The 27,661-nt window shown below is 49.9% G+C and overlaps 1 protein-coding gene across 1 annotated transcript in view; it reads right to left on the reverse strand.

The window, feature by feature from the left end:
* Positions 1-3,357: 3,357 nt before the first annotated feature.
* The window catches only part of ASPM (assembly factor for spindle microtubules), a 78,572-nt gene continuing 54,268 nt past the window's right edge, over positions 3,358-27,661 (reverse strand). The window contains exons 17-21 of the mRNA XM_068125323.2: positions 21,203-21,447; positions 8,715-8,869; positions 4,806-4,994; positions 4,158-4,282; positions 3,358-4,052 (exon numbers count right to left, since the gene is read on the reverse strand). Of these exons, the coding sequence (XP_067981424.2) occupies position 8,869; positions 21,203-21,447 (246 nt within the window). The 3' untranslated portion in view covers positions 3,358-4,052; positions 4,158-4,282; positions 4,806-4,994; positions 8,715-8,868. The remainder of the gene's footprint in view (positions 4,053-4,157; positions 4,283-4,805; positions 4,995-8,714; positions 8,870-21,202; positions 21,448-27,661) is intronic.

Below are 27,661 nucleotides of genomic sequence, written 5' to 3' on the forward strand. Positions count from 1 at the left end.
TATTGTTGGGGGTTAAGTTTCTTCCTCACAATAAACAAGAGGTCACTTCCTCTTCAGCTTCCAGTCATTGAAACCGTTTTTTCAACCATGTCATTCTCAGAATTATCTGACAGCTTCCTTTAACCAGTCAGGATACCCGATGGGCACAATTGTTTAACCCCAGAATTGTCTCACGTTTTTCAACCCACTGTGAAAACATTCAGCCACCACTGGTTGTTTTTACCTGCGAGGTGAGCTACGGATGGTTGTTGTTGTTGGGTCGGTTTTTGGCATGTGCACTTATTGGTCGGACAGGTGCCTGACCACACCCACATTTGTCGCTTGACTCCACCCACCATGGCACCCTGACGAAATAATACGGCCGCCATCTTGGTTTTCATGTGGGCCTAAATCATCATGCACGTTTCCCCATCGTTTTGGCACAGGCTGTGACCAGAGTGCGGTCATTCTTCGTCTGTTATGGAATAAAAACAAGGCATTGCCCATCATTAATTGTTTTTAAGTGCATTCGAGCATACTTCTGTTTGTACAAACTTTACTGTACCCACATTTGTGAGTTGCGTCTCCAAATGGATGTACCATGAGGCTTCATACTTCTGGTATCCGATTCAGAGAGAACCTGATTTCCTTTGCTCGCTCATGTTGTATAGTTTTTACTCTGGCAATTTCTGCTTTGCCCCAATGATCGTTAACCCCAGATTTCTCCTTAACCACAGCTCTTTAATTGAAAATCATTTTATCACCTTTGTAAAGGCAGCCATCTTTCATCCAATAACAGCCCAGTTATTGGAAGAAAAGCATGTGAGTGATGCAATGTAATATATTATGAGTAACTTGTTTTTCCTGTTTTGTTATTTCCTTTCTGCGTAGCTAACAGTTGAATCTTCCAAGCCAAAAGGCTTTCTGAATTCCAAGCACAAACACTAAATATACACAACTTCTCTGTTGTGTTTTTTCTTGATCCTGCAAGTGGTGCCCTTAGTACCATTTTTGGAAAATATTCCTCGACCCTTCACTCGAACAACCATATTTCTACATTTATAGACCCAAGATATCTTCAGTCGTTGCACATCCTGTGCATTGACCATAAAAATGAACGGCTTGTGTGCAGGTTCTCATCTCCCATGCTATTTCATGGAATTAATGGCTTAACCAACTGTACTGGTGCTTGGCTTATTTAAATCCAATGGCTGAAGTCTTTCGGCACTTCGTGAAAGTTTGATCTGATGAAAGACATCTCTCCATCTCTACCACTCATTGAAAACATATGTCCTGGGTCTCAGCAGGAAGCCTATAATGTCTAGAAAATGAAGATAGTACAACAAATGGAAACAAAATATGAAGCTGAAACAGACACACTTGGCAAAGAATCAAAGGCAAGAAAGTTAAACAGTGCGAGTGGGAGAACAGCGGAATATTGCTAAACAGCGGAATATTGCTAAACAGCGGAATATTGCTAAACAGCTGAATACTGTATTGCTAAACAGCGGAATATTGCTAAACAGCGGAATATTGCTAAACAGCGGAATATTGCTAAACAGTGGCTGAGAAGAAGTAGGCTGCCAGAGAAAACTCCAAGAAAATCAGTATTGAATGGGTTCAGTTGTCCACAAATCAATCACTGTCACGACGGGGGATCACATTGTTTGCAAATCGAACGATATTGGGGAATTCAACATAAAACAAAGCCAACTGTTTCACGGAAGACGATGTCAAAAAGCTTTTATTGCAATAGCTTGTTTTTTTCCCACCGACATTGCAACTCATGAAGAAACCTGCATAAATATATTACAAGGACAGGGCCGACAGGATATGAGGTGAAGAAACACGGGCTGCACGGGTCTATGCAGATTTCAGCACTGTATGGCCAGGGGGAAAACTGGGCATTGCAGAACTCATTCACAATATATGACTAATAAACAGATCTGGAAATCCCAAATACAGCCTCTACACTAACTTGCATTTGCAGCTTCTGTTCTTTTCCCTTTCCCAGATCTTCCCATGTTAAAGGAGATGCTGCTATGACATTAATAAACTCTTTGGGGAAATGTACAGAAATTAAACGCCACAAAACATCGTATTTTGAAATACAAAAAACAAAAAAAAACAAAAAAAAACACATGACAGACAGATCGTTTGGGATCGAGGATAGTTCGGGATTGAGTTTTAGTAGGCTGCCAGAGGGGGAAGAGATGTAAGTAAGCTGCCATAACTTACTTTTTAGTAAGCTGCCATAAAAAGGAATGGAGATGACTACTATTTTTTTTTTTTTTTTTTTTTTGTATACAAGATCGAGGCTCGTGAAAGAGCTAACATTAATCACACAAAAAGACAAACCGACACACAAAACACAAAAAACAAGGGGAGCGGCAGACAAGATGGGGAGAGAGGGGGAAGGACACAAAAGAGAGGGGGAAGAGGGGGAAGGACACAAACACAACATTTGAGAGCAGGGACATCGGGAGGACTTGGGGGGAGGTGGGAGAGGAATAAAACATATGAACACTGCAAGGACTCTGGGGTGAATTACCGGGGGTAGAAAAGATCAAGGTTTTCGATGGGGGAAGACAAGAGATGGTGGTGAACAGCTGTTTTAAAGACCTGGAGGGAGGAGTGGGATTGAAGGGAGTGGGGGAGTTTGTTCCAGAGGCGGGAGAAAGGGGGAATGAAAGAGTGAAGGTGAGCAGAGAGCCTAGACTTTGGCAGTTTAACCATAAGAGGGTTGCAGGCAGATCTTGTGCGACCTGAAGGAATATTGGGGGGACAGAGCACAGAGAGAGCTGGGGGAGCAAGGCCGGAGAGGAGTCGGTAGAAGACAGAAAGACCACCAACCTGCCTGCGGTGAGTGAGTGAAAGGCCCTCGGTGTTGACTACATCGCAGGAGATTCCAATGATTCTGAAAGCTTTGGTCTCAACAGCGTGAAGCCGAGCAAGGTGTGAGGCAGGAGCACCAGCCCAGAGGGGGGAACAGTATTCCATTGAGTTGCGGATGAAAGCCTTGTATGTGGTGAGGAGCTCAGGTGTGCCAAGGAAGGACTTCGCACGACGGAGGATGCCCAGTCGGCGACTGGCTTTGGAGGCCAGCTTGGAAATGTGGTTTTCCCAAGAAAGATCATGGCAGATAGTGAGACCCAAAAGCTTGAGCGACAGAACTTCTTGGAGAGGATTGTTGAGAAAGTAGATGGGAGGGTTGTCCAGTCGGTCCTTTCGGAGAGACATTGTAAGAGTGTGAGATTTGTCAGGATTGAAAGACATGTTCCACTTGTTTGACATTTACTATGGAGAAAATAGGAATAATTTAAAAGGTTTTGTTTCCCCCCTATAAAAGCACACAATGAATGACGGGAACTGTAGAACTAACAAAGCAGAATATCATTCTTTAATAATAATTAAATAAAAGGACATAAAAATGTTTTACAGATTAAAAAAAGAACCTTTTGTGGTAAACAATGGTCAACAGAAAGCAATGAAATATCATGCATGCAAATAATTTGTTTAGCGCATTCAAAGTGAGTTTGACTTTGTTACCAAATGAATATCCGAGTTCGATGTGCTTGCTGCTCAAAGTAATGTCAAACTTGCCTCAAAGTTTTTTTTTTTTAACTCTTAAGCTGCAAAAAAGCAAACAAATAATTAATGGATTCTCACAACACCGATAAATATCAATTCAAAACAAGGTCGACAAAATAGTACCAGCATGGTGGTAAATGATGATCGAAATGACGCAACATAGAGGAGATAGACGGTACTTAAAGAGAGCAAGGTAAAGTAGAAATATTTTCATTTTTATTTTCTTTTATTTATGGTTAAGCCAACAATCAAAATTAAAACCAATTGGCTACTTCCCCTCATTCGGTCCCCTTCCACAACATCCCCCTCGCCCTGCCCCTTCACACGCAGACAATCTCTGCAAACTGGCCACTTGATGTTGGTCGTTTATTACAGAGGCAGCATGTGGCATCGGAGAAGATTGCAGTGACGATGAGGATGAGGAGATGGAGTATAATACGTGGGTGAGAGAAAGAAGAACGGGAGTCAAATGGCTCGAGGAACTGTGAGGTAAAGGGGAAGCAGAGAAAACACCGAGTATTCAACAGGTTGGAATGTAAAACCAAAAAGTGGGCAAATAAACAATACATGATGGATTTGTGAGTTACCTGCTGGCCAGATTGGAATATACGTTCCTCAGTGAGAGCTGGGTCGAATTTTGACAACGGAGACGAGGAAGGCGACTTGAAATGCTGATGATGGATGTGAGTTGATCAAGCACTTGAAGAAGAGCCTGGGGAAAGCACCACATTTACAGTTGGCAATGCAAACCTCAAAATTTGTAATGTTCTCCTGGACTCTCTTCACAATATTTATTTCTTTTTTTTAGTCCCCTACCGGTTTCACCCGAGGTGGCTATCTGCTTGCTTTCCGTCCCACCTGTGGTTTCCAGACTTTTTTCCCCATGCCCTTTAACATATTCAACTGAAACTTGGTACATTGCTTTATTACAACAAGTTACAGAAACTGCAACGCTTTCTGTTGCTTTGCATACGTAAAACAATTTGTCCTATTGTATATGGCTCACAACTGATGATTGCTTGGAACAAGAACATTCATTGGGACCACGAGGCGACATGCATAGCAAAGCAATTCTCCATTGTTTTTGTTTTTTTACCTCTTTTTACTTTTCTCCCAAAATCAAAATCGAACACAGCAGACATCGAATACGTAAATAACAAAACTTTGAATGAATTATCCATGCTCCATTAAAAGGTGCACCTTCCACCCATCAACTACATCTTTGTTGTCCTCACCTCTCTGTTTTGCTCCCACTGTGCCATGAGACACAGCAGCTCACAGGCCATAGAAAATAACTTGGTGCCATCACCATGACCTCTCTGACCCCCTCCTTGTCCTCCAGTTCCTCTCCAAAGCAATAGCTTGTGGAGTAGGATGGGAAGCAATGAAAGATCTTTCCAAAGTTCTGGGGCAACCACTCGGTGCTGCATGCGGAAGGGAAGAAGAAAATGAAAAAAAAAACTAGACAGTTCATGAACCATGATACCCCGAGCAGTGTTCAAGTGTAGACTGCACTTCTATTTTAACAAAATATTTCAAAGATAGTTTTTTTGGGGGGAAAAATCCAGAAGTGTAGCGCTATTGAAGTAGTCTTTATACACCACCCTATTTAATTTGTCCAAGTCCTGCAAAACTAGAGGAAGTAAAATAAGAAGGCGATTTGTGTTCGACAGTATTCCAAGTAGATAATTCAATTTAAATAAAATAAAGAATGTAAAAGTCGTATAAATAAATGTATACTGGAATTTACCGCCGCTTTATGGTGTCGATTACACCACCCGATCTACCATGGCCATTAGTTATTCAAACAGTCGTGGCCAAAACTATTGGCACCCTTGCACTTTTTTCAAATAACTCAATTTTCTCGAAAAATAAGTTGAAATTGACAAAAGTATTTGGTCTCCACAATTCTTTCTTTCACTGTTAATATTACAGAACCTTTATGTTTGATTCAGAACTTAATATATCCTTTTAAAATAAAAAAATAAAAAGAAATGGCATTGACAAAAATATTGACACCCTCGACATAATATTTGGTAGCGCAGCCTTTGGACAAAATAACTGCAGTCAAGCGCTTCCTAGAGCCATGAATGAGCTTCCTACACCTATCGACTGGCAGTTTGGCCCACTCTTCTTCTGCAAACTGCTCCAGTTCTCCCAGATTTGAAGGGTGCCTTCTCCCAACTGCTGTTTTCAGATCTCCCCACAGGTGTTCAATGGGATTTAGATCTGGACTCATTGCTGGCCACTTCAGAACAGTCCAGCATTTTGTCTTGAACCATTCCTGGGTACTTTTTGAAGTGTGTTTGGGGTCATTGTCTTGCTGCAAGACCAATGACCTTCGACAGAGACCCAGCTTTCTAACACTGGGTTGAACATTGCGCTCCAAAATACCTTGGTAATCTCCTGATTTCATGATGCCATGCACACATTCAAGGCACCCAGTGCCAGAGGCAGCACAGAAACCCCAAAACGTCACTGAACCTCCTCCATGTTTGACTGCAGAGAAGGTGTGTTTTTCTTTGAAGGCTTCGTTTTGTTTTCTGTAAACATAGAGATGATGTGCTTTACCAAAAAGCTCCAATTCAGTCTCATCTGTCCACAGGACATTCTCCCAGAAGGATTTTGGCTTGTTCAGGTGTTTTGGAAAACTTCAGTTGGGCTTTATGTCTCTCTCTCAGCAGTGGGGTCCTCCTGGGCCTCCTACCATAGAACCCCCTTTAATTGAGTTGGCGACGGATGGTACAAGTTGAAACTGTCATACCTTGTGTCTGAAGGTCAGCTTGAAACTGTTTGGCAGTGGATCGAGGTGCTTTCTCCACCATTCAAACTATCATTCGCTGCAATCTTCGATCAAGTTTTCTCTTGCAGCCATGTCCAGGGAGGTTGGCTACAGTGCCATGGGCGTTAAACTTCCTGATAACATTGCGTACGTTGGACAATTCTCTGGTTTTCTTTTTTATTTCCACGCTCATTGCGGTACAAACAGTGACACAAAACAGCAGAATTACTCCTTTTCTCTATTCAAACTGGATTGGGAAGAATTCAGAGACAAAGTACTGTTCAATAAGCAGATTTGTCTTCCAATTAGTGTTCAAAATATAACATTGAATTTTAATAAGTTGTTCCTCGATCATAAACTGATAAAATGGATGGACAGACATGAACCGATTGCTTAACCCCCACTTTTTGCTTCTCGTGTGCAGGGTAATAAAATATCAAACAGCACAGCTACTGCTCATAACTGGCCATTGCAACATCAACCAATTGGCCACATGCACAGTTTGTCCACATATTCCAACATTGTATTTTGTGGTGTGAAAATGCATAGTACTGTTTACTCCACGGAGAGTCATTCTCATGATTGAAAAGAGGATTACAGTTGGAAAAAAAAAACAATCATGTTTTTTTTAACCCATGAAGGCAAATGCAATAGTCTAGTAGGAAGACTAGGTCCCCCTGCACCCCCCGGAGATATACTTCTAATCAGTGTTTCTAGATTGGAAAAAATGTGTAGAAAATGACTAGCTATGGCCCCAAGCTGAAAAAATGTCCCACATACCATTTTTATGCAAATTACTGCTGCAAATTTTATGCAAAATTATGCAAATTTTATGCAAATTTTTGATGAGGAGTAGAGTTGAGGGGTCTTTGAGGGCTTCATCGAGGTGCTCTCGGTTGCAAGACTGGGTCATTCTGAGAAGCACAGCAGGGTCAGAGATCATGATGTTCTCCTCCTCAGTGAATCTCTCCATCAACAGCCTCTCCATTGCCTCACACACTGTTTTGAGGCAAAAGAGGGACTTTGCGTAGGCCTTTCCACTGAGAACACCTTTGAGAGATCCACTTGTTACTAGTTGTGCCTCAAAGAGAATCTCTGCATATCCAGAACCACGCATCTTGTGTCCAGTGAGCATCCCGATGTAGTTCATGGATGTGTGGAAGGGTCCAATCGTTACTACATGACTAGCAAATTCATTTGGCCAGCGCCAGATGATGGGAAGGGCTTTCATGCAGACACCCAGATCAAATGTATTCAGGACCCATCTCTGACCCACCTCAGCAGTTGCTGCCTCGGAACGCTTCAGTAGCTCACGAACAACTGCGTTGTCTGTGATCGGTCTGTGCCTGGTGCCTGCATGGCATGGCAATGGCCTGCAGCCTGTGCCTGGGCTAGGGGGTTTCACCTCTGCAACTGGTTCTCCCCCACCCAGCAAATCAACAGTCGACTACTGCACGCCTATCCACCAACCGATCACAGACAACGCAGTTGTTCGTGAGCTACTGAAGCGTTCCGAGGCAGCAACTGCTGAGGTGGGTCAGAGATGGGTCCTGAATACATTTGATCTGGGTGTCTGCATGAAAGCCCTTCCCATCATCTGGCGCTGGCCAAATGAATTTGCTAGTCATGTAGTAACGATTGGACCCTTCCACACATCCATGAACTACATCGGGATGCTCACTGGACACAAGATGCGTGGTTCTGGATATGCAGAGATTCTCTTTGAGGCACAACTAGTAACAAGTGGATCTCTCAAAGGTGTTCTCAGTGGAAAGGCCTACGCAAAGTCCCTCTTTTGCCTCAAAACAGTGTGTGAGGCAATGGAGAGGCTGTTGATGGAGAGATTCACTGAGGAGGAGAACATCATGATCTCTGACCCTGCTGTGCTTCTCAGAATGACCCAGTCTTGCAACCGAGAGCACCTCGATGAAGCCCTCAAAGACCCCTCAACTCTACTCCTCATCAAAAATTTGCATAAAATTTGCATAATTTTGCATAAAATTTGCAGCAGTAATTTGCATAAAAATGGTATGTGGGACATTTTTTCAGCTTGGGGCCATAGCTAGTCATTTTCTACACATTTTTTCCAATCTAGAAACACTGATTAGAAGTATATCTCCGGGGGGTGCAGGGGGACCTAGTCTTCCTACTAGACTACAAGTTCGACTCATTTACCACAACATATTTGAAATTGCAAATACCTAAAAACAACAACAAAAAATGAATTTGCCTTCCGAGGTAGACAACAAAGTGAAGCTTCAACCATAATAACTGTGCCACAGCCCACACAACTCATTTACAAAGATGAAAATAAATTAGAGCAACATTAATGACAAGGAAAGCAAATTGCAGTACCGGTTACCTTGGCAATGTGCAGGAGGATACGAAGGACAAGATAATTCGCCCCGATCCCAGGAACACTGCAGTTAGTGGTCATGAGCACATTCAGAATGGAAGAAATCCCTCGTGCACTGCTCAAGATTTCACAACAGCGAGGAGCAAGACGACAGCAAGTCTCTGCAGTTCAGGAACAGAATAAAATGTGCTCAGGGATAATGGTGTTACAAGCTTTACCCAATCAAATCCAACAGGCTGAAGAATAACAAAAGAGAAAATAAAATTTCTTCTCGCCCCACGTCCGCCTCGCCACTCTCCGCCCCGCGTCCGCCTTGCCAATCTCCACCCCGCGTCCACCTTGCCACTCTCCGCCCAACCACGCTCCGCCACTCTCCGCCCCACCACCCTCCGCCCCTCCACTCTCCGCCCCTCCACTCTCCGCCCCGCCACTCTCCGCCCCGCCACTCTCCGCCCCGACACTCTCCGCCCCGCGACCGCCCGACACTCTCCGCCCCGCGACCGCCCGACACTCTCCGCCCCGCGACCGCCCGACACTCTCCGCCCCGCGACCGCCCGACACTCTCCGCCCCGCGTCCGCCTCGCCACTCTCCGTCCCGCGTCCGCCTCGCCACTCTCCGCCCCGCCACTCTCCGCCCACCACTCTCCGCCCCGCCACGCCACTCTCCGCCACGCCAAACTCCGCCCCGCGACTCTCCGCCCCGACACTCTCCGCTCCGCTTCCGCCCGACACTCTCCGCCCCGCGACCGCCCGACACTCTCCGCCCAGCGACCGCCCGACACTCTCCGCCCCGCGACCGCCCGACACTCTCCGCCCCGCGACCGCCCGACACTCTCCGCCCCGCGAACGCCCGACACTCTCCGCCCCGCATCCGCCTCGCCACTCTCCGTCCCGCGTCCGCCTCGCCACTCTCCGCCCCGCGTCCGCCTCGCCACTCTCCGCCCCACGTCCGCCTAGCCACTCTCCGCCCCGCCACGTCACTCTCCGCCCCGCGACCGCCCGACACTCTCCGCCCCGCGACCGCCCGACACTCTCCGCCCCGAAACTCGCCGCCCCGACACTCTCCACCCCGCGTCTGCCCCGACAGTCTCAGCTCACCCCGACAGTCTCCGCCCGCTCCGCGTCCGCCCCGACAGTCTACGTCCGCCCCGACAGTCTACGTCCGCCCAGACAGTCTCCGTCCGCCCCGTGTCTGCCCCGACAGTCTCCGTCCACCCCGCGTCCGCCCCGACAGTCTCCACCGCGCCACTCTCCGCCCCGCGTCCGCCGCGCCACTCTCCGCCCCGCGTCCGCCTCGACAATCTCCGCCCCGCGTCCGCCTCGACACTCTCCGCCCCGCGTCCGCCTCGACACTCTCCGCCCCGCGTCCGCCTCGACACTCTGCCCCGCGTCCGCCTCGACACTCTCCGCCCCGCGTCCGCCTCGACACTCTCTGCCCCGCGTCCGCCTCCACACTCTCCGCCCCGCGTCCGCCTCGACACTCTCCGCCCCGCGTCCGCCTCGACACTCTCCGCCCCGCGTCCGCCTCGACACTCTCCGCCCCGCGTCCGCCTCGACACTCTCCGCCCCGCGTCCGCCTCGACACTCTCCGCCCCGCGTCCGCCTCGACACTCTCCGCCCCGCGTCCGCCTCGACACTCTCCACCCCGCGTCCACCTTGCCACTCTCCGCCCAACCACGCTCCGCCACTCTCCGCCCCACCACCCTCCGCCCCTCCACTCTCCGCCCCTCCACTCTCCGCCCCTCCACTCTCCGCCCCGCCACTCTCCGCCCCGCCACTCTCCGCCCCGACACTCTCCGCCCCGCGACCGCCCGACACTCTCCGCCCCGCGACCGCCCGACACTCTCCGCCCCGCGACCGCCCGACACTCTCCGCCCCGCGACCGCCCGACACTCTCCGCCCCGCGTCCGCCTCGCCACTCTCCGTCCCGCGTCCGCCTCGCCACTCTCCGCCCCGCCACTCTCCGCCCGCCACTCTCCGCCCCGCCACGCCACTCTCCGCCACGCCAAACTCCGCCCCGCGACTCTCCGCCCCGACACTCTCCGCTGCGCTTCCGCCCGACACTCTCCGCCCCGCGACCGCCCGACACTCTCCGCCCAGCGACCGCCCGACACTCTCCGCCCCGCGACCGCCCGACACTCTCCGCCCCGCGACCGCCCGACACTCTCCGCCCCGCGAACGCCCGACACTCTCCGCCCCGCATCCGCCTCGCCACTCTCCGTCCCGCGTCCGCCTCGCCACTCTCCGCCCCGCGTCCGCCTCGCCACTCTCCGCCCCACGTCCGCCTAGCCACTCTCCGCCCCGCCACGTCACTCTCCGCCCCGCGACCGCCCGACACTCTCCGCCCCGCGACCGCCCGACACTCTCCGCCCCGAAACTCGCCGCCCCGACACTCTCCACCCCGCGTCTGCCCCGACAGTCTCAGCTCACCCCGACAGTCTCCGCCCGCTCCGCGTCCGCCCCGACAGTCTACGTCCGCCCCGACAGTCTACGTCCGCCCAGACAGTCTCCGTCCGCCCCGTGTCTGCCCCGACAGTCTCCGTCCACCCCGCGTCCGCCCCGACAGTCTCCACCGCGCCACTCTCCGCCCCGCGTCCGCCGCGCCACTTTCCGCCCCGCGTCCGCCTCGACAATCTCCGCCCCGCGTCCGCCTCGACACTCTCCGCCCCGCGTCCGCCTCGACACTCTCCGCCCCGCGTCCGCCTCGACACTCTCTGCCCCGCGTCCGCCTCGACACTCTCCGCCCCGCGTCCGCCTCGACACTCTCCGCCCCGCGTCCGCCTCGACACTCTCCGCCCCGCGTCCGCCTCGACACTCTCCGCCCCGCGTCCGCCTCGACACTCTCCGCCCCGCGTCCGCCTCGACACTCTCCGCCCCGCGTCCGCCTCGACACTCTCCGCCCCGCGTCCGCCTCGACACTCTCCGCCCCGCGTCCGCCTCGACACTCTCCGCCCCGCGTCCGCCTCGACACTCTCCGCCCCGCGTCCGCCTCGACACTCTCCGCCCCGCGTCCGCCTCGACACTCTCCGCCCCGCGTCCGCCTCGACACTCTCCGCCCCGCGTCCGCCTCCACACTCTCCGCCCCGCGCCCGCCTCGACACTCTCCGCCCCGCGTCCGCCTCGCCACTCTCCGCCGCGCCACTCTCCGCCGCGCCACTCTCCGCCGCGCCACTCTCCGCCTCGCCACTCTCCGCCCCGCCACTCTCCGCCCCGCCACTCTCCGCCCCGCCACTCTCCGCCCCCCCCACTCTCCGCCCCGCTTCCGCCCCCCCACTCTCCGCCCCGCCACTCTCCGCCCCGCGCCACTCTCCGCCCCGAGTCCGCCTCGACACTCTCCGACCCATGTCCGCCTCGACACTCTCCGCCCCGTGTCCGCCACGACACTCTCCGCTCCGCGTCCGGCCCGACAGTCTCCGCCCGCCCCGAAAGACTCCGTGCGCCCCGCGCCCGCCTTGACACTCTCCGCCCCGCGCCCGCCTCGACACTCTCCGCCCCGCGTCCACCTCGACACTCTCCGCCCCACGTCCTCTCGACACTCTCCGCCCCGCGTCCGCCTCGACACTCTCCGCCCCGCGCCCCGACACTCTCCGCCCCGCGTCCGCCTCGACACTCGCCGCTCCGCATCCGCCTCGACACTCTCCGTCCCGCGTCCGCCTCGACACTCTCCGCCCCGCATCCGCCTCAACACTCTCCAACCCGCGTCCGCCCCGACACTCTCCACCCCGCGTCCGGCCCACCAGTCTCCGCCCACCCCGGAAGTCTCCGTCCGCCCCGACAGTCTCCGTCCGCCCCGACAGTCTCCGTCCGCCCCGCGCTCGCCTCGACACTCTCCTCCCCGCGCCCGCCTCGACACTCTCCGCCCCACGCCCGCCTCGACACTCTCTGCCCCGTGCCCGCCTCGACACTCTCCGCCCCGCGTCCGCCATGACACTCTCCGCCCCGCGTCCGCCTCGACACTCTCCGCCCCGCGTCCGCCCCGCCCGGCGTCCGCCCCGACACTCTCTGCCCCGACACTCTCAGGTAGTTGTACCAATGAGTATTTTCACATCCGTGGCCAATGAAACGGATTAGATAGCTGAACAGTCAACTCCAAGGCATCCAACCGAATTAATGGTAGTTACGTTTGTTTCATGGCGTGCGCGGGAACGAAGGTCGGCCCTTACCTGGGCCGATCAGCACGAGCTGGGGTTATCCGATCCCCACGAATGCAGAAATGACAAGAAAGAAAATCCAACAAATAATGGGTTTAATGCAAATGATCATGAAGCAATAAAAATGAAAAATAAATAATAAAAATAACACACGCAAAGTTGAGGTAACTATAAGGCTAAGGTGAGGGACCCTCAACGCGGACTCCAATACAGACACAGGGAAAGATAAAGAAAATAAATTGTGTTATGTCAGCCAGCACTCAGCTTTGAGTTCATGAGGGTGTTGAATGATGACGGCAGCACCAGGCGGCCCGGCGCTTCTAGCGCGGGAAACGCACAAGATGGCGCGGACTCACTCTCTGCCTCGCCATGAACGTGAGGCAATCCGTGCAGCCGGCCCTCTTCTGCTCTGGTCTCCCTTCGAAACGCAACGCGGCTCCCAAAAGTTCTCCTCATAACCGCACACCAGCCAGAAACAGCCAAGCCACCCAAGAGACCAACAGTTCCAACCAAAGCTCTGACAGCTCTCCTCACGAGCCAAAATGCGACCTCCCATGCCCATAACCAGAACGAGCGAGAGAGAGGGAGAGGGAGAGGGAGGAGGGATGCACCCTCCTTTTTCCTTCTCTGACGTCACACTCGACCTATCGCTGACGTCACACTCGACCAATCCCCACACCAGTCATCCCATCGCCACGACCGATCATCCCCTTCGAGGCGGGGCCTCACGGCCTGCAGGATGCCACATGACGAAGCTCTGGGTGTGGCCTGTCAATTACGGTCCTTCGAGGCGGAGTCTAGCCATCCTTCAGGAATGTTCGCCTGGGCGGGGTCTACCTGCCGATCGCAATGTCCTGGTGCTGTTGGCGATTATGGTTGTTGTAATGGCGGCCATTTTAGATTAAACAAGCGTTACGCCGAGGTCCCCCGTCGTCGGTGAAGTGATGCGAGTTGACAAAGTGGAAGACGCAAGGCGGCCATCTAGGATTTTGACGTGGCGACCAAATTTCCAATAGCGTTCTCCCTTATGCGTAGCTACACCCACACACCAGATTAGAAGTTAGTAGTTCGTTTATTTTTCAAGATATTTCGCTCACAAGGTTCAGACATATATATGGTGGCGGCCATATTGGATTTTGACGTGGCGACCCAATTTTCAATAGCATTCTTCCTTATGCCTAGATACACGCATACACCAGATTAGAAGTTGGTACTTCGCTTATTTTTCAAGATATTCCGCTCACAAGGTTCAGACATACATGGCGGTGGCCATCTTGGATTTTGACGTGGCGACCCAATTTTCAATAGCGTACTTCCTTATGCGTAGATACACCCACACACAAGATCAGACGTTAGTAGTTCGTTTATTTTTCAAGATATTTTGCTCACAATGTTCAGACATATATATGGTGGCGGCCATCTTGGATTTTGACGTGGCGACCCAATTTTCAATAGCGTTCTTCGTTATGCCTAGATACACCGACACACCAGATTAGAAGTTGGTACTTCGCTTATTTTTCAAGATATTCTGCTCACAAGGTTCAGACATACATGGCGGTGGCCATCTTGGATTTTGACGTGGCGACCCAATTTTCAATAGCGTTCTTCGTTATGCCTAGATACACCCACACACCAGATTAGAATTTGGTACGTCGCTTATTTTTCAAGATATTCAGCTCACAAGGTTCAGACATACATGGCGGTGGCCATCTTGGATTTTAACGTGGCGACCCAATTTTCAATAGCGTTCTTCCTTATGCCTAGATACACCCACACAATAGATTAGAAGTTGGTACTTCGCTTATTTTTCAATATATTCAGCTAACAAGGTTCAAACATACATGGCGGCGGTCATCTTGGATTTTGACGTGGCGACCCAATTTTCAATAGCGTTCTTCCTTATGCCTAGATACACCCACACACCAGATTAGAAGTTGGTACTTTGCTTATTTTTCAAGATATTCCTCTCACAAGGTTCAAACATATATATGGTGGCGGCCATCTTGGATTTTGACGTGGCGACCCAATTTTCAATAGCGTTCTTCCTTTTGCCTAGATACACCCACACACCAGATTAGAAGTTGGTACTTTGCTTATTTTTCAAGATATTCAACTCACAAGGTTCAGACATACATGGCGGCGGCCATCTTGGATTTTGACGTGGCGACCCAATTTTCAATAGGGTTCTTCCTTATGCCTAGATACACCCACCCGCCAGATTAGAAGTTGGTACTGCGCTTATTTTTCAAGATATTCCTCTCACAAGGTTCAGACATACATGGCGTCAGACATACATGGCGGCGGCCATCTTCGATTTTGACGTGGGTTGCACCCCAAATTCGAATGCCGTCCTTCGCTTACGCACGCACGCACGGACGGACAAACCATAGTCCTCCTTTCGCTCCGCGGTGCGATGGGGGACAATAAACCATAAGGGAAAATCACAGGGGCAATTACATACTGGGAATTATTAATCTTACGCCCAAGAACCAACACAAAAGCCACACCCCTTATGGAGACATGCAAAGACTCTTACCCTGCCAGGTTCCCTACTTATTACATTGAGGTTCTTCTTCTTCGCGTCACACGGTCCATACTAAACTATACATTCCTATCTTCACAACGGTATTTCATCCCTACCCCCACAAACGTAATAGTATGTAACATGGCCGTGGTCATGAGGAGCCTGCTTGGTATAATTGCTTTTGCCAGCATCCGCGGTTGGCTGACCACCATCCAGGCTGTGGAGATATCTGTGGTCCGGGGCTTCAGGGTCGGTCGTGTTAGCAGGTTTGAGTACGCACCTCGTAAGCCCAGCGAGTGTGCCGATACCGTAACAATATAATCGGCTAATTCTGTGTGTCATCTGGCTGTCCCACCCTGGACCAGCCACCTCAGAGAGAAAAAAGAAAAGAAAGTAAAACCTGCTTAAAAAGAATCCAACCCCTCAGGAAAATTATAATTTTTTCAATCAGACAAAAAAAAATTGGAACCCAGGCAGTGTATAAGCAACAGACCACTGCATTGATCAATCCGAAAAAAACCTTTTTCTATATATATTGTTTTTTCATAACAAACCTGCAGCAGTTACACCCGGATGCGTACATATCCCCACCCCCAGCCAGTAAGAACACAGCCTACAACAACAAAACCACCTCCATTCCCAGAATCCACAGCCCCTCATCCATTCACTCACACAAAAAAAAAAAAAAAAAAAAAAACTGATCACCACCCTACAACATGCACCACTCAAACAAAAACACATTCATGCAAAACACACCCACTCCTGCAAAAACACAAACAAAACACATACAAAACACACACACACACACAAAAACACACACACACACACAAAAACACACACACACACACACAGAGACACAAAAACACACACACACACACACCTCCATTTCTCTTCCGCGCTCAGGCACTACCCCTTTCGGCTGTAAAGAAGCACCACCCACAACCTCAACCTACACCGTTCGACGTGCCTCCATAAACTTCCTCCATATCCAAAGTGAGCCTTTCAAGGCAACCTGGGCCACTCCACATCCTCCACATCCACTCCACATCTGGGATGTCACACATCCTCCTTCTTTCGGTCCCACACACTCCAAGCCGAGCAATAAATGCAGAAAAGGAATTGCCAATATATCCTCCACACCCCACCTCAAATGGCCTGACAAGAAACTCGCCAACCCTCTCCTGACACTCTGCCTCCAGCTCACTGTACTTTCCTCTCTTCCTCTCGTGCACCTCCTCCATGTTCTCTTCCCAAGGTACAGACAATTCCCCGAAGATGACCTGTCTTGTTGCACCTGACTTGATGACAATGTCGGGCCACAACCTTGTCACACAGATCTCCTCTGGGAATACCAATTGTGGCTTTAGGTCTGTCACCACCTGCCAATCACAACCATCTGGCAGCCCTCTTGCTTTCCACCTCCTCCTCTTTTCACCTCTTACCACTTGACCCTCTTTTACAAACAACACCTCTCCCCCATTGGTCTCCTTCTCCACTCTTCTCTCTCTCGATCTCAGCACCTCTTGTTGCACCATTTGCACTACCACCGCCAGCACCTGATCGTGCCGCCACTTGTATCTTCCTGCTGCCAATGCTACTGAGCATGCCCTCAATCCATGCTGCAGTTTGCTGCACCGTTCCCAAACCTCCACACAAAACATTTCTCCACCTGAAACAACCCCCACAATCTCAAGTTTACAGGTGACGGAAGCACATCATACGATGCCCGCAACAGGAAATTCAACAATATCCTCCAAATATCCTCCAATATGCTCCATCCTCCAATATGCTCCATCCTCCAAATCTCTTGCCACTTCAATGTCCTCACCCGCACACCTTCCCACCTAGTCCAAGCACCTTGCTGTGCCTGTCCGACTGCTTTCACATATCTCCCCTCCTCCTCCTTTCTTCTCACCTCCCTCTCAACCATCTTCCTCCTCTCTTTCACACATGCCTTTCCCCATCGCCCATGCTGTACCATCCCCACGACGACCTCCTGTTGCAACCGCTCCTCCATCTCATCCACCTCTGCTCTTGTATTCCACTATATAATATAATATAATATAATATAATATAATCTATATCTATCTATAATTCCAGTAATCTCTGTGTGTGTGTGTGTGTGTGTGTCTGTGTGTGTGTATGCGACCGCTGTTTCTCGACAACTACCGGTCCGATATACTTGAAACTTGCCAGGTATATTGCTGGGGACCCGAGGATGTGCCTTTTCAAGGTTTCATATTAATCGGAGAAGTAGTTACCGAGCTATGGCGATTTCTTTACCAAACTCCGCAAGCCGTTCGCTTTGGACCAAACCATTGCATGTAAATAGAGGGGGGGGATTGTCACCGTACTCGCAAGCCGTTCGCTTTGGACCAAACCATTTCATGTAAATAGAGGGGGGGGATTGTCACCGTACTCGCAAGCCGTTCGCTTTGGACCAAACCATTTCATGTAAATAGAGGGGGGGGGATTGTCACCGTACTCGCAAGCCGTTCGCTTTGGACCAAACCATTTCATGTAAATAGAGGGGGGGGGGATTGTCACCGTACTCGCAAGCCGTTCGCTTTGGCTTTGCGAATGGACCAAACCATTTCATGTAAATAGAGGGGGGGGATATAATTTTGTACGGGCATGCCCTAGTATATAAAACACAGTTTGTGTGTGTGTAATGTTACCGATAGACTCCTAAACGGAGAGGCTCACGTACTTGATATTTGGCACAGACATGGCCATTGAGCCTGGGACGAACATGGCTGACCTAAAAATTTATTTCATAATATGTTTTTACCATATTTTTATCTCAGCGCGAAATATTATGACCGGAATCTGACCGGTAGCAGAGCAGCGCGCTGATTCGCTCAGAGCGATCACGTGATGTTCGTTGCCGCCATTAACTCAGTTACGCGTTCGCACGTATTTCAGAGCGATTGCGTTTTTGCCGGGTACTTCTGCATGATTAGCATTTAGCATGATTTAGCATGTTTCACATAGATTTGTTTTCAGCGAGCAGAAGTACCCGGCATTGTACGAATAATATATCGATAGTGCTGTGTAGGGCGGAGTGATGCCGCTGTGGGAGGGACCGAGCAAGGTCGCTGTGGGCGGGACCGAGCGAGGTCGCTGTGGGCAGGCCCGGGCGAGGTCGCTGTGGGCGGGGCCGAGCGAGGCAGCTATGGGCGGGGCCGAGAGAGGTTGCCGTGGGCGGGGCCAAGCGAGGTCTGCGTTAGTGCGTTGCCGTTGCCGTTGCCTGGTATAAAAAGATGGTGCTTGATGCTCTCTGCGTCAAGATACGGACTTGATGTCCGTATCTTTACAACAGACATTCCAATGATGATGATGATAAATGTAATACCACTCAAGGAAGGCCCACAACTCAAGAGAGTGGAAAAAAACAATAAAATGAACAAAAATACGGGGAAGGAGAAGCAACCACTCAGAAGAATGACAGAAAATCATTTCCCTTAAATGTACCGTGTCCACCAACTAGCACGACCAGATACAGGACACCAAAATAATTTCCCTTACACATATCGTGTCCACCAACCAGCAAGACCATACCACTTACCTCTGGATCAAACTGTATTGCAAATATTCAAACGGTTTTTACATGCTGCAGTCTCCTAGCAACCAATGAAATTTTTCAAAAATATTGTAGCTTCACTTTTCACGGAGTATGAGCGTTCTATATAATTATTTTCAATTTAGTGCGCCCGACTCGCTCACGTACTTGATTTGTGGCATAGACATGGCCATTGGGCCTTCACGGTGTAATTTGTGCGAGGCTTTTGTCCGAGTGAGCTTGAGTCGAGAGGGCGAATGTACGGGTTGGGAATGTACGGGTCTCCCTTCCCCCGCCCGGCAACGCCGGTACTGGAGGGCGTCACAGGATCGGTGAGTCTCCAAAAATCCGCTTCGTGCTGTTGCGAAGATTCAGGAAGATGTCGCGATTGTTGTGCTGCTCTCCGACCATGAGAACTGCAACGTCATTGTTGACTGGCCCTCCCCTTCCCTCCCCCTTCGTCCTCCCCTCCCCCTCCACCCTACCACCTCCCCTTTCCCCCTCCCCCTCCCTTTTCCCCCTGCCCCTTCCCCTCCCCCCTACACCTTCCCCTCCCCCTCCCCCCCTCCCCGTCCGCCCCCTCCCCTCCCCCCTCCCCACCCCTCTCCTCTCCATCCCTCCCCCTCCCCCCCTCTCTCCCCTCCCCCCCCTCCCTCCCCCTCCCCCCTCTTCTCCCTCACGTTTATACACGGAATGCCGGGTACTCCCCCCCCCTCTTCTCCCTCCCCCCCTCTCCTCCCCTCCCCCCCCATTCCCCTCCCCTCATCTGCCCCCTCCCCTCCCCTGCCCCGCCGGCAATGCCGGGTACTTCTGCTAGTATAATATAATATAATATATATAAATAAATCCTTTAATTGTTGAGGTCCTTCACCAAGCACAAGAATGAAAGGCTTCCTTATTGGTTCACGAGTTATCAAGTGACCACTATATTCGTCATGTGTGTGCGTCTGTCTGTCCGCAGCATAACTACCCGATGATATCATCTGATCTTGATGAAACTTGGGTGGGAGGATGATATCATGATCTAGTTGTGTCCTGCGTAGAGTGGGCGTATTGCGCCCATTGTGGGCGGAGCCACGCCCGAAAAAGATGTCTTCTTAGGGGTAATCGATTTCAAGCTACATCTTCTCCGAGGGGGTTTGGTGGAATCTGACAGGGGTTTCGATATTTGGTTAGGCCAATGTCATGTGTCTAGCCCATGGAGCTGGATTTTCATTTTCGCCCCAAGGTCAAGGTCACAAGTCACAAAATTTAGAAAAGTCGATTTTTGATGGTTTTATTACATTGTTCGCTTCCTGATAGGGTGAAATGTCATATATGATCTTATATTATCACATACATCATGAAATACAAGTTTTCCAACAAATTTCTGAATCCTCGACCTTTGACCGTTGAAGGTCACAAAGGTCAAAGTTTCAAAGTTGTCGAATCAAACCGAATTTTTGGTATTGTGTAGCTAACTAGTCCAATAACAGATAATGCATTCCTATTTATATATTTTCAATGTCGGTTTTGATGTCATTGAATACCGCTCGCTCGTGAACCATCGTCGGCTCCTGACTTGTTTATATCATGGTTATATCATGATATTTTTACCACAGGCTTCTCTTAGTATTATAACAAAATGGTACGAGTGGCTTTTGCTGCGTTAAGTACTGTACTTAAGTGTAAATTTAGGATTTCGATATAAAACTAGAATGGCACTCAGTAGAGAGCATACCTCTGCCTAGTTGGTCATATCACTCAATGATGAAGAATCACTTTGAAAATAACTCTACTAGCTGGATCTGGATGCGGATCTTCACTAAAATCGAATCAAATCGTCCTTGTCAGACACCCAACCGGTCCACCAAGTTTCGTCCAAATCCGTCCACAACTTTTTGAGATATCCTGCTATGTATCGTTTTTGGCCCCGTCTCCCAATGGTGAAGAATCACTTAAAAATTCCACGAACAGAATCCGGATCTTCACCAAAATCTAATCATTTCATCCTTGTCACATACACCACATCTCTGCCAAACTTCGTCCGAATCCGTCCACAACGTTTTGAGATATTTTGTTCACAAACGGACAGACAAACAAGCAGACAGACAGGGGTGAAAACATAACCTCCGTCCACCTTTGGTGGCGGAGGTAATGACAGCATTTTCAATAGTGACGCCATTAATCGATTCTCAAATATCACCATTGATCGCAGCATTGATGCCGAAAGAAGTTGAAAAACGTAGGTATTAAAAAAAAAAAAAAAAAACTTTACCAATTTCTTTGAGACAGACGAGCAACGTTCCATAATCGGCAGATGCAAAGAGGTGTTGGGCAGCAGTTGCAGTTCGTCCACCCAAGGTGAGATCGTGTGGTGCCAGGGCAAAATATCTTGACATTAAATGTTGAAGGGAGACAACGACGGGAACGTATTCCTCGCCACCACGCCTGCAAGATGCTAGCAGCCCTTTGTTGCTCCTGCTGCTTAGCACACTTGTCCAAATGCAATCTGACGTACCGCTGCAAAATTATAACCAATGAATGAAGCAGTGATGGAACCAGGGTGTTGGAGGGGGGTTGGGGTGGTGGAGGGGGTTGGGGGAGGATAGGGAGAGCAGGAGGAGGACAAACAAATGTGCAAAAATAATCTTCATCAATGAACAGGTAATTATTTTTATCTGGCAGGTAAGAACAGCTACACATGAGGATGTTTCAAGGTTAATTCAAGACTTTCTATTATAAATCGTTGAAAAACTACAGTTCAATGCTGAAATTTTGTGTTTAAATGGTGCAGCAGTTAAAAAATGGTCATCAATTGGTGAGTAAGGCAGGCAGGATGGCCTGGAGGTAAGCACACATGTCTCCGAGCCGTCTAACCTGGGCGAGAATCTCAAACAGCTACAAATTGTCACCCCGGCAGTCTCGCAGGCAGAGCAAGGCATCAATGTGTGTGCCGTCCTTCGAATCGACGTTAAACGGGGCGTCCCGTCTGCCAAGATTAGTTGATGGATGTTAAAGATCCCACGGTGTAGTTCACGGAGAGTAGACAAGCCATCACCAGACACCCTGGTCAAATTCCCAATTTCTGCCTTAACCTATAGATGGGCGTTGCATCAGCGGCACAGCTGCGCCATCAGCCGACGATGCTACCCGCAGCCATGTGCTCTATATATGAAAGAATAATCTTACTATAATTCACCAAATGTCCGTCCGTCCGTCTGTTCCCAGGTACCGGAAAAACGGCTGAACCGATCGCAACGATATTTTGGGTGGGTATTCCTGGGACCCCTGGGAGTAAAATAGGCTATATTGTTTTTCCAATTTTTCCAAGTTTCCAATTTTCCAGTTTTTCCAAACACGATGGAATAATATTTACCGATATGAACAGTGATGTGGCTTTTGTTGAAATTCTACAAATACTGTTTAGATTTTGATGACAATTATGAACCTGCCGCGAATGCGGAAGTGGACAGATGTCCGCAATGCGCGGGTTTGATAATATCCCAATACAACCATCATTCAATCTTAATGTTTATTCGTTAATAATTAAGCGTTAATTGTGTTAATCGTTTTGTTAAAGTATCAATGGATTTTTTTAAATTTTTTTTTTTTTTGTATACAAGATCGAGGCTCGTGAGAGAACTAACATTAATCACACAAAAAGTCAAGACAACACATCAAACACAAAATAAGGGGAGCGGTAGGACAAGATGGGGAGAGAGAGTGGAAGGACACAAACACAACATTTGAGAGCAGGGCCATCGAGAAAAATGTGGGAGGGAGAGGGCTTGGGGGGGAGGTGGGAGAGGTATAAAACATATGGACACTGCAAGGACTTCCACGAAAGAAGTTGGAATTTAAAAAAAAGTGTATCTGGGGTGAATTAGCGGGGGTAGAAAAGATCAAGGTTTTGGATGGGGGAAAATAAGAGATTTTTTTTTTTTTTTTTTTTTTTTTTTTTTTTTTTTTTTTTTGTATACAAGGTCGAGGCTCGTGAAAGAGCGAACATTAATCACACAGAAAGACAAACCGACACATAAAACATATAACATAGGGAGCGGTAGACAAGATGGGGAGAGAGGGGGAAGGACACAAACACAACATTTGAGAGCAGGGACCGAGAGACATGGAGACATCGAGAGATCTGAGAGAGGGCGAGGGCTTTAGGGGGGGGGGGGGGCGTGGGAAGGGGCGGTGGGAGAGGTATAAAACATATGGACACTGCCAGGACTTCCAGGAAAGAAGTTGGAATTTCAAACAAGGTGGATCTGGGGTGAATTAGCGGGGGTAGAAAAGATCAAGGTTTTGGATGGGGGAAGATAAGAGATGGTGGTGAACAGCTGTTTTAAAGACCTGGAGGGAGGAGTGGGATTGAAGGGAGTGAGGGAGTTTGTTCCAGAGGCGGGAGAAAAGAGGAATGAAAGAGTGAAGGTGAGCAGAGAGCCGAGATTTCGGCAGTTTAACCATCAGAGGGTTGCTGGCAGATCTTGTGCGACCTGTAGGAATATTTGGGGGACAGAGCACAGAGAGAGCTGGGGGTGCAAGGCCGGAGAGGAGTCGGTGGAAGACAGAAAGACCACCTACCTGCCTGCGGTGAGTGAGTGAAAGGCCCTCAGAGATAGCTTCATCGCGGGAGATTCCAATAATTCTGAAAGCTTTGGTTTCAACAGCGTGAAGCCGAGCTAGGTGTGAGGCAGGAGCACCGGCCCATAGGGGAGAACAGTATTCCATTGAGCTGCGGATGAAAGCCTTGTATGTGGTGAGGAGCTCAGGTGTGCCGAGGAAGGACTTCGCACGACGGAGGATGCCCAGTCGGCGACTGGCTTTGGAGGCCAGCTTGGAAATGTGGTTTTCCCAAGAAAGATCATGGCAGATAGTGAGACCCAAAATCTTGAGCGACAGAACTTCTTGGAGAGGATTGTTGAGAAAGTAGATGGGAGGGTTGTCCAGTCGATCTTTTCGGAGAGACATAGTAAGAGTGTGAGATTTGTCAGGATTGAAAGACATGTTCCACTTGTTTGACCAGTCTGTGATTTTGTCCAGGTCTTCAGAGAGTGAGGAGGCAGCAGACTGCCGATCTGAGGGAAGAGGAATGGAGCGGCAGAGAGTGGAGTCATCAGCAAAGAGATAGAGAGGATTTTCGAGAGAGTCAGAGAGATCATTGATGAAGACCAGAAAAAGCACGGGGCCCAGAACACTGCCTTGGGGAACTCCAGCCTGAACAGCAAGAGGAGATGAGAGAAACCCATTCAGGGCCACACGTTGACGACGACTAGAGAGGAAGTCCGCCAGCCATGCGTGGAGATTTCCATGGATACCAAAGGAGGAGAGTTTGGTGAGCAGAGCGGGGTGCCAGACCGTGTCGAAGGCACGTGATATGTCGAGGGAGACAGCTCTAATTTCCTGCTTGGCATTGAGGACCTCCATCCATTGTTGAGACAGCAGAAGCAGCATGTCCAGAGTAGAGTGACCTGGTCTGAAACCAAATTGATGATCAGAGATCAAGCCATTGGAGAAGAGGAAAGATTTCATATCCGAAGCAATGATGGATTCCATGACTTTGCTGATAATTGGGAGAAGGCTGATTGGTCTGTAGTTGCTAGGATCTGTTTTTGCACCTTTTTTGTGCAAAGCGGTGATGTTGGCTGATTTCCAAGCAGATGGCAGTTGACCTTGAGCAAAAGAGAGGGTGAAGAGAACAGAGAGAGGGTGAGATAGAGCAGCAGAGCAGGATTTTAGGACCCGTGGGCTGATGCCGTCGGGTCCAGTTGCAGAATCAGAGTCGAGGGTTGACAGAAACTTTTCCACCTTGTCAGGAGGAAAGGACACGGAGTCCAGGAGCAGCAGGGTACGACTGGGTATGGTGGGTACAGAGAGGGATGGGTTTGGGACACAAGATTTAGAGGCAAACACAGAGTTGAGGCATTCAGCTTTTTCACGTGCGGAGTCAGCTGTGTAGCCGTTTGAGGTAAGGGAGGGGATGGAGGGGGAACAAACACCAGAAACGGATTTGACCAGACGCCACCAGGATTTGGAAGAGGGAGACAGATAAGAGAGTTCGGTCTTGAGAACGGAGAGATATTGTTTCCTGGCTCTCCTGAGGGTGGACACACACTTGTTTCGGGCTTTGTGAAAGGAAATGAGATTTCCTTCCGTTGGATTTGCTTTCCAGGAGACGAAGGCAAGTTGTTTCTGGGCAACAGCCTCACCACAAGATTCCGTGTACCATGGACGGGAGGAAGGGTAAGACAACTGAAGACGAGATGGGATAAATCTGTGCATGAGAGAGAGCAATTTACTTTGGAAGAATTCCCAGGATGAGTTGATGTCAGAGGTGGTAGAAATGGGAGACCAGTCCAGATGATTGATGGCTGCTTGAAGACCGTGCCAGTTGGCCTGAGTGAAATGCCAGACTCGTCGACGCTGAGCATGAGATGGTGGTGAACAGCTGTTTTAAAGACCTGGAGGGAGGAGTGGGATTGAAGTGAGTGGGGGAGTTTGTTCCAGAGGCAGGAGAAAAGGGGGCTGAAAGAGTGAAAGTGAGCAGAGAGCCTAGATTTTGGCAGTTTAACCATAAGAGGGTTGCAGGCAAATCTTGTGCGACCTGAAGGAATATTAGGGGGACAGAACACAGAGAGAGCTGGGGGAGCAAGGCCGGAGAGGAGTCGGTAGAAGACGGAAAGACCACCAACCTGCCTGCGGTGAGTGAGTGAGAGGCCCTTGGAGTTAGCTTCACTGCGGGAGATTCCAATGATTCTGAAAGCTATGGTTTCAACACCGTGAATCTGAGCTAGGTGTGAGGCAGGAGCACTGGCCCAGAGGGGGGGAGAACAGTATTCCATTGAGCTGCGGATGAAAGCCTTGTATGTGGTGAGGAGCTCAGGTGTGCCAAGGAAGGACTTCGCATGACGGAGGATGCCCAGTCGGCGACTGGCTTTGGAGGCCAGCTTGGAAATGTGGTTTTCCCTGGAAAGATCATGGCAGATAGTGAGACCCAAAAGCTTGAGCGACAGAACTTATTGGAGAGGATTGTTGAGAAAGCAGATGGGAGGGTTTTCCAGTCGGTCTTTTCGGAGAGACTTAGTAAGAGTGTGAGATTTGTCAGGCTTGAAAGACATGTTCCACTTGTTTGACCAGTCTGTGATTTTGTCCAGGTCTGCAAAGAGTGAGGAGGCTGCAGACTGCCGATCTGAGGGATGAGGAATGGAGCGGCAGAGAGTGGAGTCATCAGCAAAGAGATCGAGAGGATTTTCCAGAGAGTCGGAGAGATCATTGATGGAGACCAGAAAAAGCACAGGGCCCAGAACACTACCTTGGGGAACTCCAGCCAGAACAGGAAGGAGAGATGAGAGAAATCCATTCAGAGCCACACGTTGACTACGACCAGAGAGGAAGTCCGCAAGCCATGCATGGAGATTTCCATGGATACCATAGGAGGAGAGTTTGGTGAGCAGAGCTGGGTGCCAGACCGTATCGAAGGCACATGATATGTCAAGGGAGACAGCTCTGATTTCCTGTTTGGCATTGAGGACCTCCATCCATTGTTGAGACAGCAGAAGCAACATGTCCAGAGTAGAATGACCTGGTCTGAATCCAAATTGATGATCGGAGATCAAGCCATTGGAGAAGAGGAAAGATTTGATATCCAAAGCAATGATGGATTCCATGACTTTGCTGATAATTGGGAGCAGGCTGATTGGTCTGTAGTTGCAAGGATCTGTTTTGGCACCTTTTTTGTGTAAAGCGGTAAAGTTTGCTGATTTCCAAGATGCTGGCAGGTGACCTTGAGCAAAAGAGAGGGTGAAAAGAACACAGAGAGGGTGAGATAGAGCGGAAGAGCGGAAGAGCAAGATTTTAGGACCCGTGGGCTGATGCCGTCTGGTCCAGTTGCAGAATCAGAGTCGAGGTTTGACAAAAACTTCACCTTGTCAGGAGAGAAGGACACAGAGTCCAGGAGCAGTTGGGTTCGACTGGGTAAGGTGGAAACAGAGAGAGATGAGTTTGGGCCACAAGATTTTGAGGCAAACACAGAGTTGAGGCATTCGGCTTTGTCACGTGCGGTGTCAACTGTGTAGCCATTTGAGGTAAGGGAGGGGATGGAGGGGGAACAAACACAAGAAACGGATTTGACCAGACGTCACCAGGATTCGGAGGAAGGAGACAGGTTTGAGAGTTCAATCTTGACTGTGGAGAGATAGTGCTTCCTGGCACTCCTGAGGGTAGACACACACTTGTTACGTGCTTAGTGGAAGGAAATGAGATTGCCTTCAGTTGGATTTGCCTTCCAAGAGGCAAAGGAAAGTTGTTTCAGGGCAACTGCCTCACCACAAGATTCAGTGTACCATGGACGGGAGGAAGGGTAAGACAACTGAAGACAAGATGGGATAAATCTGTGCATGAGAGAGAGCAGTTTGCTTTGGAAGAATTCCCAGGAAGAATTTATGTCAGAGGCAGTAGAGATGGGAGACCAGTCCAATGATTGATGGCTGCTTGCAGACCGTGTCAGTCAGCCTGAGTGAAATTCCAGACTCGTCGGCGCTGAGGAGGCTCTCTGAGAATGGCCAGAGACATGTCCACTTTAACAAGCACATGATCAGAAGAACCGATTGGAGCAGAAGAAGAGCAGCAGACATTTGCAGGGAAGTTTGTCATAACCAAGTCTAGAAGAGAAGATACTCCATTGACTGAGATCCGGGTCGGGAAATTGACAGATTGTGTCAGTCCCAATGAGTCG

This window comes from Myxine glutinosa, chromosome 8, assembly GCF_964187855.1.
Source record: "Myxine glutinosa chromosome 8, kmMyxGlut1.1, whole genome shotgun sequence".
Classification (NCBI taxonomy): Eukaryota; Metazoa; Chordata; class Myxini; order Myxiniformes; family Myxinidae; genus Myxine; species Myxine glutinosa.